Source organism: Anastrepha ludens, chromosome 6 (genome assembly GCF_028408465.1).
Source record: "Anastrepha ludens isolate Willacy chromosome 6, idAnaLude1.1, whole genome shotgun sequence".
NCBI classification, from domain to species: Eukaryota; Metazoa; Arthropoda; class Insecta; order Diptera; family Tephritidae; genus Anastrepha; species Anastrepha ludens.
Window position 1 is genome coordinate 2,788,657 of NC_071502.1, and position 18,891 is coordinate 2,807,547.

General features: G+C 40.8%; 1 protein-coding gene across 1 annotated transcript; it reads right to left on the reverse strand.

Moving 5' to 3' along the window:
* Positions 1-241: 241 nt before the first annotated feature.
* On the reverse strand, positions 242-18,281 carry LOC128867849 (uncharacterized). Its single transcript, XM_054109403.1, has 2 exons — positions 14,472-18,281; positions 242-1,558 (listed from the first exon to the last, which is right to left on the reverse strand). Exons 1-2 carry the CDS (start codon positions 16,822-16,824, stop codon positions 1,452-1,454), a joined length of 2,460 nt encoding a protein of 819 aa, XP_053965378.1. The 5' UTR covers positions 16,825-18,281; the 3' UTR covers positions 242-1,451.
* Between the last annotated feature and the right edge of the window lie 610 nt (positions 18,282-18,891).

Consider the following 18,891-nt stretch of genomic DNA (forward strand, 5'->3'; position numbering starts at 1 on the left):
TTTTGCGTCGGCGTAGCGGTACTACTCATTATTCCTTTATGCTGTATTCTGTTATTCTTCCTTGACTTTGGGTGAGTGCCCTTTTCCAATTTAGAAATTTTGACGATTATCATTTTGTTGCGAAAGAAAATGAAATAATATTATTTTTGTTAAGGGAGAAGCGCGTGTCCATTAAAGCGCCCTAAATAGTTATTCGATTTTAAGAAAAGATTTGGAACGCACTCATACCCGTGTTGAAATATTTCATTTATAACTCAACCACCGCAAAATGCCTAAAATTTCATTGTCCTTTTATAAAATTTGGTCCTAAAACATTTGTTGTGTTGCCGTTAGCGCTTAAAATGTGGAAATCCGACTTTTTGTAAACATAAATACCTATCAATAGTGGATGAACGCTTTGTTTATTTTTAATAATTCCGTCTCCGTACACCCGCACCTACACATATGTACACAGAAACATGCATGCGCATAAATGCACTTTGTTGGCTACTAACGGGTTTAGCCGAGGCGCAACAATTTCCATTTTTCGTGTTAGAAAATTCCTTTACAATCTATGATCAATCAACTTCCGCTTTTTGCTTGCAAATATTTCCCCTTGCTGCCTTGGAGGGCGCGCGTAAAAGAGTTGCAGCGGCAGCACTTTACTGCAGCACTTCAAATAACGAATAGTATGTTGAACGAGGCTGTTACGACGCTAGCAGATGGTGCTGATGATGTTGGTTATAGCGCTGGTGATGCTGTGCATGCGCATGCGCTGTTTGCAACAAAGAGGGCAGGGAAATTAGTTTGACACGTTTGTTGCAGTATCTGCAGCATGCGGCAGCAAAGAGGTCGGTATGCCATACCAATAGCGCTACGATTTGTTCACATAGGTAACCTAACGAGGTGTGACGCTACAAAATTTGGGACAATACTGAAATTGACAGTTTTGATGGCATTGCCGTCTGGTGCTTTGGCTCTTGTTGTGTAGCGGTGTGCGCAGTGTGTGAATGTGGCCTTTGTACACCGTTATTTATATTTGCTTGCGCTGCTGCACTCTCCACCGACTCCGCTGAATATCGACTTTTTATTGCTTTTGATTCTGTCGTTTTCCCGATGGGCCCATTTGTTGCTGCAGCATTGAATGTCAAAAGTGCATGCTTGGAAAAGGTTGTCATGGATGAAGATGTTGCTGTTAGTGTTGTTGTTGCTGCTGCTGCCACTGCTGGACTAAACATGCCACTTCTTCCACTAACGTGACCTTCATTGTTGCTATCAAAATTTTCATTGCTTTCGGCGAAACGCGCTAAAAATCGTACAAACGCGCCACTCACGAAGCTCAGTACAGTGCCTTTATTACGAGTATGTAGCTGTTCTTGTTCTTGATCTTGTTGCAATGGCAGTTGTTGGTGGTGCAACAATTGTGGCGGAAAATCTAATTTTCTGCTACGCTCCGCCGAATCGCCGTTGTGTTATGGAATTTGTTGTTGCGCTAGCTGGGATGCTGCTTCCGTTGCGTTTTTGATAGAGCGCGCACGATCCAACGTCTCCTTGAGTAGGCGCTCACTTTCTTGGCGAACTGCATGAATTCGAGAAAAACGGGAGAGAGGTAGAAAAAGAGAACAATGTTAGTTTAGGGGTAAATCATTGGACAAGGACTTAATGCGAGCGTTAGCTAGGTTAACCAAAAGTACAAAAAAGAAAACAAAAAAAAAAACAAAAAAGAATTCAGCATCGTATCTTACGCATTCGAGCTAGTTTTTTCAAGGTGGGGATGTACACTTTCTTTAATCACAGTCACTATTTGTTGGTTTTTTTGTATGTAGCTTTATGTCTGAACTGCGATTGAAGTAAATGTCTGTTGATGAGTATTCATAAACTCTCATCAATCCAGACTATTTACTTTAAGCACAGTTTAACATGTGTTGCGAAGCGCATTCGAAGTTCTAGGTTCTCAAAGTTTCTAAGTAATATAAAAGCTGTTGTTCAAAATTAGTAGTAAAAGTGCTAGGAATTAAAAAGATATTGGCGACAGCTTATCTTACCTCATTTATGCTTGTTTACCATCGAAACTACCATTCTGTTTATTTAGAATGTAATTTCTTATAAATTAGAAACACTAATTATGTACTTAAAAATTTCATACAACGTAGTCTTAATGTTGCTTAACATTTTTTACATAGAGGGAGAAGTGCCTGTTGGTAGAGTCTGTTTCACCAACTAACACTAATTGTTGATTCTGAACAGAAAAGGGCAGGATGCGCAGGTTAAGGTTATTATTATATTATATTATAAATGTGCCACAGGTTTTGCTATTTACGTTTTTTCAATGACTTTTTATCTTTAGCAAAGCCCACAGTAGAACAAGTTTACAACTTTGTAAAAAAATTTATAAAAATTCGACAAACTTTCTTCAAAATTTTTAATCAGAGTTAAAAAAAAAAAATATGTACGCAGTCTTATAGCCCAATAAATTTCAATCAAATTTAATTAATTTTAATGCAAGTATGAAGCCGCTCAAAGTTTTCGTTGATTTTTGATAATCTTTTTCTTGGCGATGTTTCGTATTTTCTCCGTATATTGTCGGCCGCCTAGCGGAATGTGTTGGAGCAATACTACCATTCGGAAGTGCACAGGTTCAAAGCTCCGGGCATGAAATACCCAATGTCAGAAAAAGGTTTTTCTAATAGCGGTCGCCTCTCAAAATCAAAATGAATGTGCATTTATGCGTACCTTTTTTTTTGAACATTACCGTTAAAAATACTCTCGCGTATCAGGAAATCACAAAATTTCTCATCGTAGTGAGTGGAGAAACGTTTTGAGTACAGTTGTAAAGTAATAGTCAAAAATGGCAAAAAACGTAAAGCCTATTTCGAAAATTTGAAAGAAATGAAAAATAAGAGGCTAAAAAATAATGAGGAAAAATATTCAGAAAAAAATAGGAACGTGGAATTTAAATCTACGAATAGATAATTTCTTAAAATAATATAAATCACCCTATATTTCACTAAAGTAGAATGATACATGTTCTAATCTTATAATTCTCTAAGTGTTAACAAGAAGTTTAGCCCAACTTCCACGGACAGCGGCGGATATGGGGGTAGCTTGGGCTAAGGCTTACAAATAAGTTGGGTAGAATAGTTAGTTCTAAGTAAGTCACAATAAGGCACAGAAGTGCACTAAAAAATAATTTATATAGAAACCTCTTTGAAGCTTCTTCAGGATTTATATCAAACCTTTAGTACGTTTTATTTCAAAGCAAAAGGACGCTAAAACTTTTGATGCGATAAAAACTATTTGATTAAGACATATTTTCAGGGGCTTATGCCATTTATCTTCATTTGCCAACAATCTTATGATATTCATGTAATAAAATCTGTATCGTAAGCAACTATGAATTATGTTCTAACTCAAATGATAAACTTACATGTTTGCACTAAGGGATTCCCACAAAACAGCATACACATGGCGTTATTGTATTTGAACACTGCTCGAGAAGCCTAGGAGTTCGAACATATTTTAAAAACCCAAGGCAATAACGCTTCTAATAAACAGTATCCTTCCTCTTTTCTGGGAGAAGCGAATTATAATCCAGCAAACACCAGAAAAAATATTCTCTGACGTTTGATAAACACTTAGTTCTCAAGTTGGGTTATGCCATAAAACGTATGCAGTAAATTTGTCACACATTATTTTCTTTAAATGGGCATTTTATTGATTTTTTATATCCAAAACAAACTTGAGAAAAACAAAATATTAAATAAAACGAACAAATGTCACACACAAATAAAGCAGGCCACAGATGGGATACAAATCGAAACAATCGGTTGAAATTCATTTCGCCACACTCGTGTTGTTCGTTGTTGAGTGAACAATATTATTATTACAATACCCGGCATCCGTTGCTATGCCTCGTTGAATAAAATCAAAACAACCAATCAGAAAAATATCAAGCAAAATTATTTTTATTAATTTTCCATCTCAAACCGTTTTTGAACTTTGCATTTGGGTCATAGTTGAACAGCTTATGCGGATTATGAAGTCTAGAGTGTGCTATAAATAGTGGGAAATAGGAAAAACTAAGATTTTTTAGGCAAATATACGATTATTAGTGACGAATGAGATTGGTGGCGCGGCCTGGGGGCTGTGGGAAGGGAGTTCCATCATAAAAACATGCTTATAACCTTCATTGGGTGAAAATATGAATGTATAAAAATTTTTACGTCATTTGGTGTTGTCGTTTCGTAGTGATGCGATGACAACGTACGTGCGTGAAAATAAAACAAAGAGGAATGGGGGAGAAAAGTCGTTCGATTTGGGTGCAGGACTAATTTAAAAGGCAACATGAGAACGCGAAACATTTAAATTTATGTTTTTTACACACTTTCATTTTATACAATGATTCTTTTTTAAAAAAAGTTTATAACCAATTGTATATCCAAATAATAAAATTCTTTTTCAAACTTTAAATGGGTAAGAACCTCACTTTTCTTGATATGAAGGTTGAGATTATAATATAATGTGCCCAGTTGGCCAATTTTGGTAAGCAGAACTGGCATTGTGGGATGAACCAAACGTAATGTTACGGTACTTAAATTAAGAAACAAATAAATATTATAAAAAAAAATAAATTTTCAAATGTATTTCAAGTTGATATCGAATGAAAAGGTTTGTTGGGAAAAATGAGATGTAGGCAAAAAAGGGAGTAAAAGCTCCGCCGTAGCTGAATGGGTTGGTCCGTGAGTACCATTCGGGATTCGAGGAACGTAGGTTCGAACCTCCGTGAAACACCAAAATAAAAAAAAAGGTTTTTCTAATAGCGATCGCCCCTCGGCAAACAATGGAAACCCTCCGAGTGTATTTCTGCCATGAAAAAGCTCCTCATAAAAAAAATATCTGCCGTTCGGAGTCGGCTTGGAACTGCAGGTCCTTCCATTTGTGAAACAACATCAAGACGCACGCCACAAATAGGAGGAGGAGTTCGGCCAAACACCCAAAAAGGGTTTAAGGGCCAATTATATATATAAAAAGCGCGGGATTATATATGTATATTAGGCCGGGTCGATTTGTGGGGAGGCAAAAAAATCGCTCATTGCTCTGTGAAAATCATATTCTAGGGATCAAAATAAGAAACTTTGCCGAAGAAACCATACCTCTAAAACGAATTCTGATGTCCCCCAATTTGGGTCGAACTTTTAGTGTCTTTTGTGGGGAGGCAAAAAAATCGCCCATTGCTCTGTGAAAATCATATTCTAGGGATTAAAATAAGAAACTTTGCCGAAGGAACCATACCTCTAAAACGAATTCTAATGTCCCCCAATTTGGGTCGAACTTTTTAGTTTCTTTTCTCATGTAAAGGCCAAAAATGGTGATATTTTGAAATGATTGTATGGGGAACCCCCCAGAGGAGTTCCAGGGGGTGTGCCACTGGCACGGGTGGATCGGCCGTCCAAAGTTAGTGGGGGTCGGTCATACATTTGGAGTCGATTGGAGCACTCTAAATGGGTCAAAGTGGGATTTTTCGTTCGACCCAAATTGGGGGACATTAGAATTCGTTTTAGAGGTATAGTTCCTTCGGCAAAGTTTCTTATTTTGATCCCTAGAATACGATTTTCACAGAGCAATGAGCGATTTTTAAATCGACCCGCCCTAATGTATATGTATATTCGAGTGCGTGTGTGGAAATCATAAAGCCTTACATCTCTCAAGTTACATTTTAATTGTAAATTACCATAGATATCTGCCGCATTCATAAACATGCGAGTATACAAATGCACTTGTGCACCGTTTTCCTTCACTCTCTGGAAATAATTAATTTGCGCACGGCATATTCTGTTTGCTTTTGTGTCACTACATCGGTCACTGTACACAAATTGGCGTACGTAACAGAAAACTGAAAAAACTGAAATTTCCAATGACAACACCAACAACAAATTTTCGGTTTGCTACAGTGCCATTGACTGGTTTAAGGTACCACAATGTTGCAGCTGCTGCGGCATGCAACGGGTATGCCAATATGTCAGCCGACGAAAATTACGTAAATACATACACACATACATACTCGTATATGACAAGCCGTACTAAAATTTTCCGGCTGCCTCAATGTGTTCGTATGCATGCGCATGTGTGCACACAAATTACTGAAAATTTAATTAAAAATTTGTTTGCACGTTGGCTTTAGTGGAAAAGCATAAAAGCCACACGCAAAACTTAATAAAAAAAATACCAAAAATAGATTACAGTGTTATTAATACCTATAAGTATAAGAGGGGTAACGAGTGAGCAGTGACAGTGGTAGATAAAAGACATTAGCGCTGTGCTCTATGGTGGAAAAGTGCAGCAAATTCGATAATAGACAGATAGCAGAAGGCCAAAGTAAAAAATGTGCTCGACAAAGTTGCCTGAATGACGAATTTTTCGCATAGCTTTGCGGGTGCCTCAGGTACTACGAGGACGAGTACATATCAGCTATGGAGTGAAAAGTTTTTGCTTTATTAATTTCATGCATGCGGGCTTGCAAAGCTGAAAGCGCCACTTTGCCGTAGGTACATACAAAAAAAAAAAAAGCGTGGGATTATTGACTCATTCCGAAAAGCCTTGAAACAAGAGCAATTTTGCAATAAAGCAGGGAAAAGTGAAAGAAAAACAAAAAAACTAAACATTCAGGTTGATATCACTGCCACGTCTGCCTCGTCTGCTTATTTTTTACTCATAATTTCAGTTAATTGAATTAGATAAATAGCAGCGGGAACTCATATTTGCACGCCGCCAGCATGTTGATGAAGTTTCTGAATGGAGTGTTGCTGGCAAACTTTTGTTCGTGGCAAGCTGTTCCAAGTGGCTCGTGGCTGGTTGGTTGCCATTGTGGTTAACAGTGTTGTTAATTTGTTTGCATTGTGCCGATCGAGTTGTACTTCAAAGTTGGGCGCAATGTAAACATGCAGTCCGACACGTCTACACTCTCATGGACGTACAGCGTACATACATACCCACATAAACATGTACATATGCAGAAGTACATAGCCATGTGCGCATGTAACTATAAGTTTCTTTGTATACTCTGACACTGGCCTGCGCCTGCTGCCAATTTTCACTCAATTATAGTTTTTCTTGTGGGCAAATAGGTTTAAACGGCTTAAACTATTACAAGGGCAAGCAGGCAACCCGTAAGTGGGTATCTACATTGTATTTGATGGCTGGCCGACTACGAGCATGTGATGTGCATCTATGTGTGTGTGTGTAGTCAGGACTTAGGCATACGAAGTAAGGACTTAGGCTGCGGCTTACCAGAGCAGCAGTTTGTGGTTTTAGCTCCACATGGGTGAATTTTATTTGTTTGGAGTGTGATTGTTCTTGGAGATGTTAAGCGTCTCGGGCGGCAAAGTTTAGTTGATATTGTAAAGTGATTTTTATGCCAGCTAAATTTGTAGCTGAGTTTTGGGTTGTGGTTTTCAAAGTTGAAGTAGGCAAAAGCAAAAGGTTCGAAATATAAGTATTTATAATATTTGAAGGAATAAGAAAATTATATGGCAAGAGAAAAAATTGAAACATTGCTATGATATAGATGAAATATCAGTATAACTAAGAAATTTAAAGAAGAGTAAAAACACAGATTTTGTTATTAATGCAATGGGGTTTTCATTAATTTGACAACGGCTTTTAATTGAAGTGCATAAACTCCTATCTAGACAATAGGCACTGTATCGTTCGACTCGATAATGTATCGTCTTATTCTTGTGTTGCTTCCTCTGGTGTACGCCAAAGTAGTATCCTAGGCCCGTTAGAATTTGTCTTCTTCATTAACTATTTTTCCAAGTGAAACTTCCTTCTATTTGTTTGAATAGACATGAGCTTTAACATAGCCCCACAAAAAATAATCTAAAGGCATTATATCGCACGATCTGGGTGGCCAATTGACAGGTCCCGAACGTGAAATAAAATGTTCACCGAATTCGCCTCTCAACAAGTCCATTGTTACGCGTGCTGTGTGGCAAGTGGCACCGTCTTGCTGAAACCACATGTCATGCAAGTCAAGTTCTTGCACTTTGGGCAAAAAAAAGTTGGATATCATTTCACAGTTACGTTACGATTGATGATACCTCCAGCCCATAAACCGCACCAAACTGTGACCTTTTCTGGATACGTTGGTAGCTCTTGCAATTCTTCCGGCTGATCTTCACTCCAAAATCAACTATTCTGCTTATTTACGTACCCATTGATCCAAAAATGAGCTTCGTCGCTGAACACAATTTTTCTCGATATCTCGTAAAGTATCGATCAAAAATGTAGAGTTTATACTCGTTGTCAAACCAGAAGACTCGCATTCGACTCTTCTACTGCTCTCAGAGAATACAGCCCAACAATCCGGCATGCACGAGCATTGGAGCAACATTTTTCGTTCTGTACGTACCGCCACCGAAGAAGAAATCGGATTTCGGCGAGCCCGAAAAATAAATCGTACGACGAGGAATGTCATGCCGGCACGCAAAGAAAAGATGCTTGCTGTAGAGCCACGCTGCGAGCGAGATGTATTATCAGAAAGAAGAAACGAAAGGCCGAAATAAGTGATAGTGAGTAGCTTGAGATGCCAACCAATAGGAACAACGTCCGAGTCTAAAGAATTCTACTAGAAATTTCGGCGGCTTACAGAAAGTATCAAGACCGGGGCGTTTTCGTTTAAGAATGAACTCGGCGATCTGGTGACTGACATTCAGAGCACGCTTCAATTATGGAGGGAACACTTCTCGAACACTTCTTCAATAGTAACAGCTGCGCATCTCGCAGAGAATGTGAAGATCCCGATACCCAATCGTTAACGACGAAACTGTCGTTCCGCTATTCGACGATGACGGGGTGTGAATAGCGATAACGCTGCTAAAGAACAACAAAGCCACGGTGACCGACGGACTGCCAGCTGATCAATTCAAACATGGCGGCGAGGAGCTGGTAAAGAGCATGCATCACCTTGACGAAACCTGAAAATGACGTTGCTCAATACCAGCAGCACCGTCAGAATTGGGAAAGACCTCTCCGAGGCGTTTGATAACAAACGAGGTTTCAGACAGGGTGACTCTCTGTCGTGTGACTTCTTTAACCTGATGCTGGAAAAGATTGTGCTAGCCGCAGAACTTAATCGCTCAGGCACAATTTTTTTATTCATATCATGAGCCTTAACAAGCGCGTTGTTAATTATGCCTTTTCCAAACTGGATAAAAAAGGCAAGGCGAACGAGGACACAACGAAGTACCTCCTGCCATCAAACAAACCAACGGCACACTCGCGTATCGGCACCCAAGTAACTGTTGCCAGTTATGATTTCGAGGTTGTAAGAGACTTCGTTTATCTACGAACAAATCAGTACAACCAACCAACCAGTTCTACCGAAATTAAATAAAATGTTATTTCTTTTGTCCAAGCACGTGTTATATACATATCTATTAGAAGAAATAATTTGTTTTTCAATTCCGTATGAATTTTTCATGAGTTAATCCGAAAATGCTAAGGAAAATTTATTCTTCGCGGCATAGAAAATAAAGTTCTAAGGTTTAATTTTTAAAATTTTGAAATGAAAATTTCAGAAGATATTCGCTAAATGTTTTTCTTTGTTGTAAAGTTTGAATAAAATATTTCAATTAATAAATTCGAAAAAAGGACAATTTTTTGCCTTCGAAACCCATAACCTTCAAAGTAGAAATTTTCTACAAAAGCTTTACTTATTTAGAAGAGAATTTTTCCTTTAAGTTTATAAATGCATTTAAGAATTCTTTCAATTCACTTAACCATTATCAAATCATTCAAATTCAATTTCAATAAAATTGCAGACAAAAAGTAGTGAGAAAGAAATTAAATGAAAAAGTATACTTAAGTTCAATTTGCTATTAGCGCCCCTTCATTAAAGTTTGATACCAGAATAACCAAAGCACATGAAGGTGGTTGTGTACTTTCTCGTCATTCGACACATTTTCACCTGTATAGAATAATAAAACTTGAAAAGCAAAAACCCAACCTAAGCAACAAACTATGAAATTTTGACTGTTGATGACATGCAAGCTGATTTTCTTCTAGTTCTGCTGTTCTACTTTTCTGCACCGTCGCTGGCATCGACACCACAACGCTTTTAGGGAAAAACTTTTACCGCACCATTAAACACTGCCACTCAAAAGTGGACAGACTGTGTCAGCGGGCGAGAAAACTCAATGCAGGACGAGAGGAGTAGTGGAGCAGTGGTGCTACTTTTCATATTCTTCCTTTTATTCATTCGTGTGGAGAACATTTGACTTAAATGGTACTTAAAATTCCAAAAAAAGTTAAAAACAAGACAAAACATCAAAGAAGTACCCAAAATTAGTAAAGAGAAAAAAAGTAGAAAATCGTAAAAGAGAGAAAAAAATTATAATCAAACAAAAACAACAAGTAACTGTCGCACGAAAAACCATAACCAAGTTGAAGAAGTGATTGTGTGCGGAGGCTAGGGGTTGAGATGACCTGGCATATAAAAGTTTAAATTCACAACAGCATAACTGTCAAACGAAAATGTTTCTGCAAAGTACAGAAAAAGGACGAAAAAACTTTGATGTATAAAATTAAATAGTATTCATGCAACTTGCCGAAACTTTGGCTGGCGAAATGCATCGCGTAGTATCTAATGTAAACAGATGGTTACACAGCGGGAAGAGGAGCTTGGTGGATTGATGGGAATGCTTATTACTTACGTCACCTAAATTGGTGGTGGTACCAGCAAAGCACTTGAGAATTAATCCCTTAGTTGGCAGGTGAAAGAAATTTTATGAGTTATGAGAAAGATTTGAAACTGGCTCCTCGGTAAAGCGCAGGACCAAAGAGAACAAATTTAAGACAAGTCTTGATTAGATTACGACATAGTCCATGACTCTTAAATTCTTAACCTTTTTATGTTTTTAATTAAAATAAATCAAGGAAAACATTTCTTCCAATCTGTGGACTAATTTAAAACCATTATCTAACTCTTTCAAGTATCCGTGATAGGTATTTACAGATCTCGTACCGATACGTCGATTGTCTGCTCACGCGCCTAAGCATTCAAATAAATAAATAAACCGTTCGCAAGTCGTTACAGGAGATTTTTAACAAGCGAAAGATTTGTACATTGCCCCACTCGTCTTCTGGTCCCCATGCGACTTTGTCTTATTCGCCAAGATGGATTCGTACGTTATAGCAACTCATCAAGGTGGCGCACAGGACAATAAAACTGTAGCTGCGGTGCAGAACGAGTTATTATCAGGGGCATTTCCAATCGGCGGGGATACGCCGCAATCATTGTGCAGTAAGATCGAGACTACTGAAATTGCGGATAGCAAAAAATCGAGTTTTATTGACCAATTGGCCACACCTCGTAAAACAGTTTAATCTGATCCATTGTTTGTAGCTGTCGTCGCAGCATTGGTGCAAGCTAAGACTAGAACTAATGCAGTGGATCCAACGAAACAGTTCTGATAGTATGGCCGTCGAACAGGAGGCGCTCTGTTAGGCCAAGCCAATCAACGAAAATATCGATAAAAGTATGGAAACCGTGGAGTCGGGCCGGTGTATATGTGAGTATTTAACCCACTACTCAGGAACTGAAAATCAGGAAGAAAAAACGTTTGGAACCAATTGCATCATTTCTAGTCTTAAGGCGAAACTCTATGTGTGGGCGTCACACGAATTAAACCTTTTAGACCGAATTGTCATTATTTGCTAAAATATAACACAATTTACACATTTTTCAAACGGATGGTATTTGTAATTGGCGATGGAAAACGAATTGTAACCAAAGAGAGAACATCCGCCAAACGATCGCCGAGCCTGGCTTAAGGCCGGGAAGATTTTTCCGCGTTTTTGGTGAGGCAATTACTCAATTCGACATTCGAAGTGAGCAGATTGATCAGAAGCGGCTGCAATTGATAGTCGTAAGACTGTTGTATATGTTATTTAATGATGCGCCAGCAGCTTCGTGAGCTTTGGTGGAAGATTCTTTGGTGATTGTTAGATTTAGTTTCGGCTTGGCTTTAAGGGATTATTTTTAGGCATTTGAGAAATGACCCAAGATTTGAACTTGAGTTTATTTAGTGGCCCAATGAGTTTGTACGTGACTACCATTTGGTAGGGCCTGGGTTCGAAACAATCTGTAGGCATGAAACATCGAATGATAGAAATGTTTTTTTCTAATAGTGGGCGCCCCTCGGCTGGTAGTGGCAAACATGCGAGTGTATTTCTGCCATTGGAAAATATATTCATGGAAAATCATCACTTCGTTTGTAGAACAGCATTGAGACACCCACCGGAAATAAGAAGAGGAGTTCTAAACACCCAACAAAGGATACACGCACCCGTCCCTATTTCTGCGACGCTCCCATAGCTGTCCGTTACACGTGTCACAACAGGTGACAACAGGTGTGACAGAAGGTGGAAAACAGGCCACAATGATCAGGCAGTCGAGTTCGGGACGGGTTGCTGGAAAGCACAATTAGTTTCAATATTAAAATTGTAAATAAAGTTTAAGAGTGGATCCTCCGCAACTTGCGTTTTCTTTTGTGTGGCTGGCCCATTGATTTTTTAAGTGTAGTAGATCGGAAATCCCTAACTTATATACTTATATATAGACCTCTGTGCTGCTTGGAGATCCATTGCCTTATCAATAGGCAGCCTCTTAATTAAAGCTTAGAATTTCGGAACTGATTTTCCCGGATGTCCAATTCATTTAATTTCCGGTTATATATAAATCGAAGTATCAGCTGGGTACTAACTTTTATAAGAATTTGCTCTTGTTTTATGTAAATTGAAAAGATTCTTAGTTCCTGCCTATCTGCCCTTAGATTCAAAGCATCCAATTACTTTTCAATGGTAAATGAATGCCTTCTTTGAGTGCATATCTGAACCTACTCTGCTTTTTATAAAAGTTTCAGTAGTTAAAAGTCCGTTATTATATTATATTTATCTAAGTTCCTGGTGTGGAGCTATACCGAATCTTGTTTTTTTGTTATTTGTTACATAATTAAATTGCCGGAATCACTTGACACAATCTTGACCGCCATGCACGAACAATCCCTATAAGACAGCCAGTTGCCACTTTGGCCTTTGAAAATAATTAAATGCATTTTTGGGTATGCTTAATTTGGTGTAAGGAGTGTGTGGGGAGAGTGATGAAGAGAGAGGGGGTGTGATAAAAGGGATGCTTCCGAATATAGTAAAACATCCCAATTACCGTCATCATATTTACGCATCTGCAACCAGAGTGCATTGACTGCATTGTCAATAGACTTATCTAAAGTATTTTGTAAAACGCCACACACATAAACACTCTCTTCTCTGACTCGAGCGCACATGCACTTGGATTTTTCACACTTACGAAGAGACCATTTGCATAAATTTCCAGCTAACACTTCCACATTCATTGCATTTTTGTTCTATTTTGTTGTTGTTCACTTTTGTATGATTGTTTTGTTTGTTCTTGTTGTTGTTGTTTTTCGTACTCACTTTAATATCACTATTTGCACAAGCACTACTATCCCTGCCAGCCTTGAGCCTGACTTGCCCTAAATGCTGATAGTGTTGATTGTCATGTGGCTACTGTCGAGCTGCAAAGTGACTTCAACGTGCAACGTTACTGCAGCATCAGCTATATTTTTTTCTTAGCATTATTTACAGCTGTGTACATTTTATTATTTGCACGTCATACCAGGCGGTAGAAGCCAACCGAGCAGCCAACAGCCAACAGGCAACAGCCAATGTCACCACAAGTGGCAACAACACTGGAAGTGAAGAGGCTAGGACGACATTACTGGTGACAGTGTCAGTGTAGGTGGCAGTGGCAGTAGCAGCATTGTATAACCTACATTTCACGCTTAAAAATAAAAGGCCATATGCGCCTGCTCATATACACATACACACACACATACTTACGAGGAAGAGACAAAGTAGAGTCAAACGGTAGACAGAAGGCGGTATTGGAAGTGAAGAGGTGCTGGTTAGTTTTTCTTGGGCAGATGAGCTGGTGGCAGTGGCATGGGTAACGGAAATGTGTTATAAATGAGCGCAGCAGGGGAGCTGCTGTGTATTGCTTGTGAAACGTGAGCGCTACACCGACTGCTGCTCGCACACTATTTACCAGGGTGTATTTGTGTAGTGTGTGGCATGTCTCCCGCTTGGGCACAAGGCTGCAACAACGCCGTCGTGGCGTAATTTGCATAATAATGACAATGGAAACTATGCAATGTAGTAGAGTCACATATGTGTTTCTTCTGTGTGTGTGTGAGTGTGTAAGTGTGTAGTTGAAGGACCAATGACAATTCCATGCGGGTCAGTGCTTTTTTACAATGTCTAGCACAAACGACCAGCTCATGCCCCCACATTTGTGGTAACCCATTACATGCGGCACCTCCCCACTTCTTTACCATCTCGGTTCTCCCCCTCTCTTCCTCTCTTTCTGCCCATACCTCTATCGAACATGGCACATTTGAGACCCCAAATCGTACCGTTATAATGCACTGGCGTCTCGCGTGAAAATGTGTAGATCTTCTTGCTCGGTCCGTGATGATGTGTTGACTGGCCGGAGGAGTGCGTTAGTGTGAGTATCACAACCAGCACACTGGCGCATACCAAGCATAGGAACACTGTCATCACAATGCAAACGATTCGTTTTCGTTTCCGATCGGCTTCTTCCTCTTCGTCTGTTTCGTCACTGAGCGATTTCTTTTTGAGCGCCTTATGTGAACCGCCACTCATCGAAGCCTTTCGCCCGGCCACTTTGTGATGAAATGGACGTAGCACTTGCTCGAAAGCAGCATCGCTGAGTTCGTACGTCAGCGACGGTTTACGTTCGAAAGAGGGACGCTTCTCCTCCATAAAAGCGGTAGCTGCTGCAGCGGAGGTCGGCGTGAGCGCTAACGGACGTGGACTACGCTTGATATCGTCCACAGTGCCGCCGACCGCACTAGACAATGGACGACTATTGCGTCGGTGGGGTGATGTGAGTTCGAACTCATTGCCTGTCACAGCGGGGGGCGGATAGGCGCCATCGCCAATAAAACTTTTCGATTTCTTGGTCGCACTGAGTGTTTCGCGATAAGTGCGCAAACGCATGCTGGCGCTGTGTAATGCTTTTGCTTGTTTAACGCTGGCGCTGGCGTTGGTGCCCTGAAAGGCAGCCGCTGCGGCAAGAATGCTGGGACGCTGATGCACTTGCAGCTCTTCGAGGTTGTTTGGCGATAAGTAGAGTGAGCGACCGTGTTGCGCGCCGCGTTTAAAGTGATAGGCGGCTGTGGCCGCCGCAGCGGCGCTATGAAGTTGTAACGCGTGCGGTTGGTGACCATGTGCTGCGGCCGCTGCTGCTGCTGCTGCCGCAGAAGTTGAAGGGCGTCCATCCAATTCGAGACTCTGTGAGCTGTGTTGACGTGTGTGCGGATGTTCGCCTCTCTTCTTTAGGCTACTCCCAGACGCCGAAGGTGGATGAGTGCCGCCGTGCGTCATAGCTGAGGCGCCGCTGCCATCCTCGAAGGAGCTCGAACTTTTGCGCGCCAGTAATATAGCAGCAGCTCGCTGAGCTGCAGCCACTTCCATGCCAACATCCTCCATTTTTGTGCTGCTGTTGCTGCGCGAACGCGACTCTACGAAGAGCTCATTTTCGAGCGAGAGGTTCTGCTGTGGGAAAAGCGTCGCCGCTGAACGACCCTCTAGGGACTCCATTAGTTCGTCGTTGAGCGATGGATGCCGTATTTGCGATTCGACTACTGACTCCGGTTTGATGCTAGGCCGGCGACCCGGATCGTTGAAGGAGCGATGTGAACGACAACCTCGTCGACTGGGCGATGGTGAACGACTCAGATCTTTGCTGCCACCACTGCCGGGATGACCCGGCATTAGGAAATTGCCGCGCACCGAACTTGTGCGTCTACTCGAGGACGCCGACGAGCCTTGCGACGCGCTCGCGGCGGATAGCAACATTTGATCTATTGTGGCGGCGGAGTCTTGTTGCGCGTGAAACGAGTGGGTCTTCTTCATCTGAAAAGTGGAAGCCGGATGCACGTCAATAGTATCAGAGCGACGAAACATATTCTTTTTAAGCGGGTGCGTAGCGCTGACCGTATGTCGATGCGACGACGGCGGCAGCATATAGTCATCGATGAACTGTATAGGCGAACTGCTGCCGCCACGAACGCCACCACCGAGTGCGCCCACGTCTTCGCCCAGACTACTGCTGCTGACCAAGTAGATGTCCGGCTGGTGTGCCAACGGTACGCGCACTGGCAACGGGCTAACCACATGGGATGTGGGCGAGCTCGTCGAGCTCGAATGATGATGAGCTTGCTGTTGTTGCTGCTGACGTGCTTGCGCTGCCATATTCTGAAACGTATGTAGGCTGTGTTGTTGCTGATGATGTTGTTGGCGTGCCGAGAGTGCAGGCGAGACGGCGCGATTGCCGTCAATGCCACCCCCACCAAGTATTTGATGCGCGGGTATCGCAAGTGTCTGCGGCGGTGCGGAGCGCAGAGGTAGCGGAGACGCGGAACGATGTATAAGCGGCTGTTCGACGATAAGCGAGTCGTCCAAAATCATCGTTGATGGTGAGCCGGTGCCGCCGCTACCGATCGGCGGTGCGTAGTTGTCGATTGCCATCGATAGGGAACGATTAATGGCTTTCAGTTTAGGTGGCTTTTTCTTGGTGGCGGGATTGTCGAAGGAAGACTTGCCCGACGTATTGTACTCATATTCAACGTCAGCAGCGGTGGCGGCGCCGTGGTGGGTCATGTAACTGTGGCCAGCAGCAGCGGTGGAGGCGGCGGCAGCATGTTGATGATGGTGACTACTACCGCTGGCGCCGCGCTCCATACGGTAGTAATAGTGGTAGTAGGGGTGCCTATTATTATAGTAATGTGCAATTGTGGTGCTGGAATGGGATTTGGCGGGCGGGAAGGGTTACAATTATAGTTACGGTGTACAAATACAACAAAATTTACGGTGACGGTGATGACCAAGGCGGTGGCTGCTACCTTACTTGTACTATTACTTTTACTTTTAATTTTACTTTTACTTTTACGTTTACGTTTATGATAACGGTGATAAATACGTTTACGGTGACACTTAGAGTGCGTTGGTGTGACGACAATTTTGCGTTTATTTGCGTTGCTGGAGGATTACAAAAAGCTGGAGATTGGCTGAAGGTTGTGGTTTTAGTGTTGGTTGTAGTGGTGGTGCTGGTGGAGGACTGAACTTTATAAGCAAAATAAGTGTTGGTGGTATTAGTGATAAAATTGATTAAGGTGCTTATTTATGGTGATGGTTGGTGTCTTTGCTAGTTGGGTTGCTTGGGTGCGTACTTTAAGTTTTATAATTACTTTACAGTATGAGCAATACAAAAATCTATGTAATCGTGAGCGTACACACACTGGCACACAAATATCATTTAAAAATTATATTTGATTGTTTGTGTTTTTACTTCTAAGCGTTTGAGCGTTTTCTGAATCTGAGTCTGAGTCTGAATTGAGTGAGTGAGTGAGCGAACGAGCGAGCAATCAATCTAAAGAGCGATAGCAAATATGCAAAATATATTTTCTACGCCAAATATACACTCAAGCTGTTTTAATATTGCTTTTGCTATTTTTTGTTTCTATTGTTTTTGTTTTTGTTTTTTGTTTTGTTTCTGATTGGAAGCGCATGTGCGTGAGTTTTTCTGTGCTTTGTTTTTCAATACGATGTAAGCAAGCGTGATTGCGTGGGTGTTGGTAAGCAGCTACACACTACATTCAAGTTGTTGTGTTGTTGTTACCGATTGTGAGCGTCGTACATTTGTGAGCGAAACAATGAAAGTACGCCAAGGATAAAAATTAAACTCGGGAACGCCTGAGAGATGTTTCAGTAAAGAGTTGAATGCTCTGCTTTAAACGCTACTTGTGTCAGATCCTTATTGCTGCGCTCACTTCTTGTGGATTGAATGCATTTAGTTTGCTGTTCAGCCGTTTAAAATTCATAGTTTAACGTTTTTATTTATTTTAAGAAATTTTCAGTACATTTCTACTTTTGATTAGCGGTTGATGATTTCATGACATAGTTAATTTTTTTTTAATGTTTTCTTTAGATTTTTACTTGGTGTTTATGTTTTCGATATTTTTTTGTGCCATACACTCGTGTTTTATGTATATATGTAGTAAACAGTTATTTGTATAATTAGTGCTATCTCTTTTTATACTTTGCATTTGTCACTTGGTGCAAGTTGCATTGTATTTGTTGTTGATTCAACATAACCATTTCGCTTTTAAATAAAAACAGTAATCACAACTAGAATTAGACAAGAAGAAGAAAAGTACAAAAATACAAATAGAGAATATTTATTTTAGCGAATAAGTTAGTGCTCATGGCAGCTGAGTGAATGAGTGCGTGAGTGCGTGAAAAAAGCTATGAGGGGGTGGACAAATAAATGATGAAATACTGCGTTCATATTAGGCGCCTTCGATTCGCTGGGCGTTAGCAAGAGGTAGCTGGTATAAATAAACATCTGTTGGTAGCGCCAGAACAGTGCTGTCAAAAATTACATTTGCTTGGAAGCTCGTGACTTGTGATGCTCGCGCTCTGTCAACACTCTTTGTGTTCTCGTTCTTCTCAATGTTGTTATTGACTGCGGAGCAACAACTAACAATTGCAAACTGTATGAGCAATACCAAACGAGAATTCGCAAAGTTGAAGCAACAAAAGTTTCTCTAATGAAACTTTCTCGAAAGAGAGTTGGGAGTACTGAAATTAGTGAGTTATATCAGTTTATGAGGTACAACTGATGTGAGGTATAATCGCCAAGTGAGGAAAGCCCAGAGAAATGGCGAATCGAAGGCGCCTATTAATGTGTTTTTAAACGAAAAAATTAAGTGAGAGTATTTGAGTAAAAGTTCTTAAGTAGAGCGGTAG

What these genes read in the sequence shown, in the direction of transcription:
- LOC128867849 (XM_054109403.1), bottom strand. Translation starts at nt 16,824, where the DNA reads ATGGAGCGCGGCGCCAGCGGTAGTAGTCACCATCATCAACATGCTGCC. An exon ending in GACGCCAGTGCATTATAACG is followed by an intron (nt 1,559 to 14,471) that starts GTACGATTTGGG and finishes GAATTCATGCAG; the next exon opens with TTCGCCAAGAAAGTGAGCGC.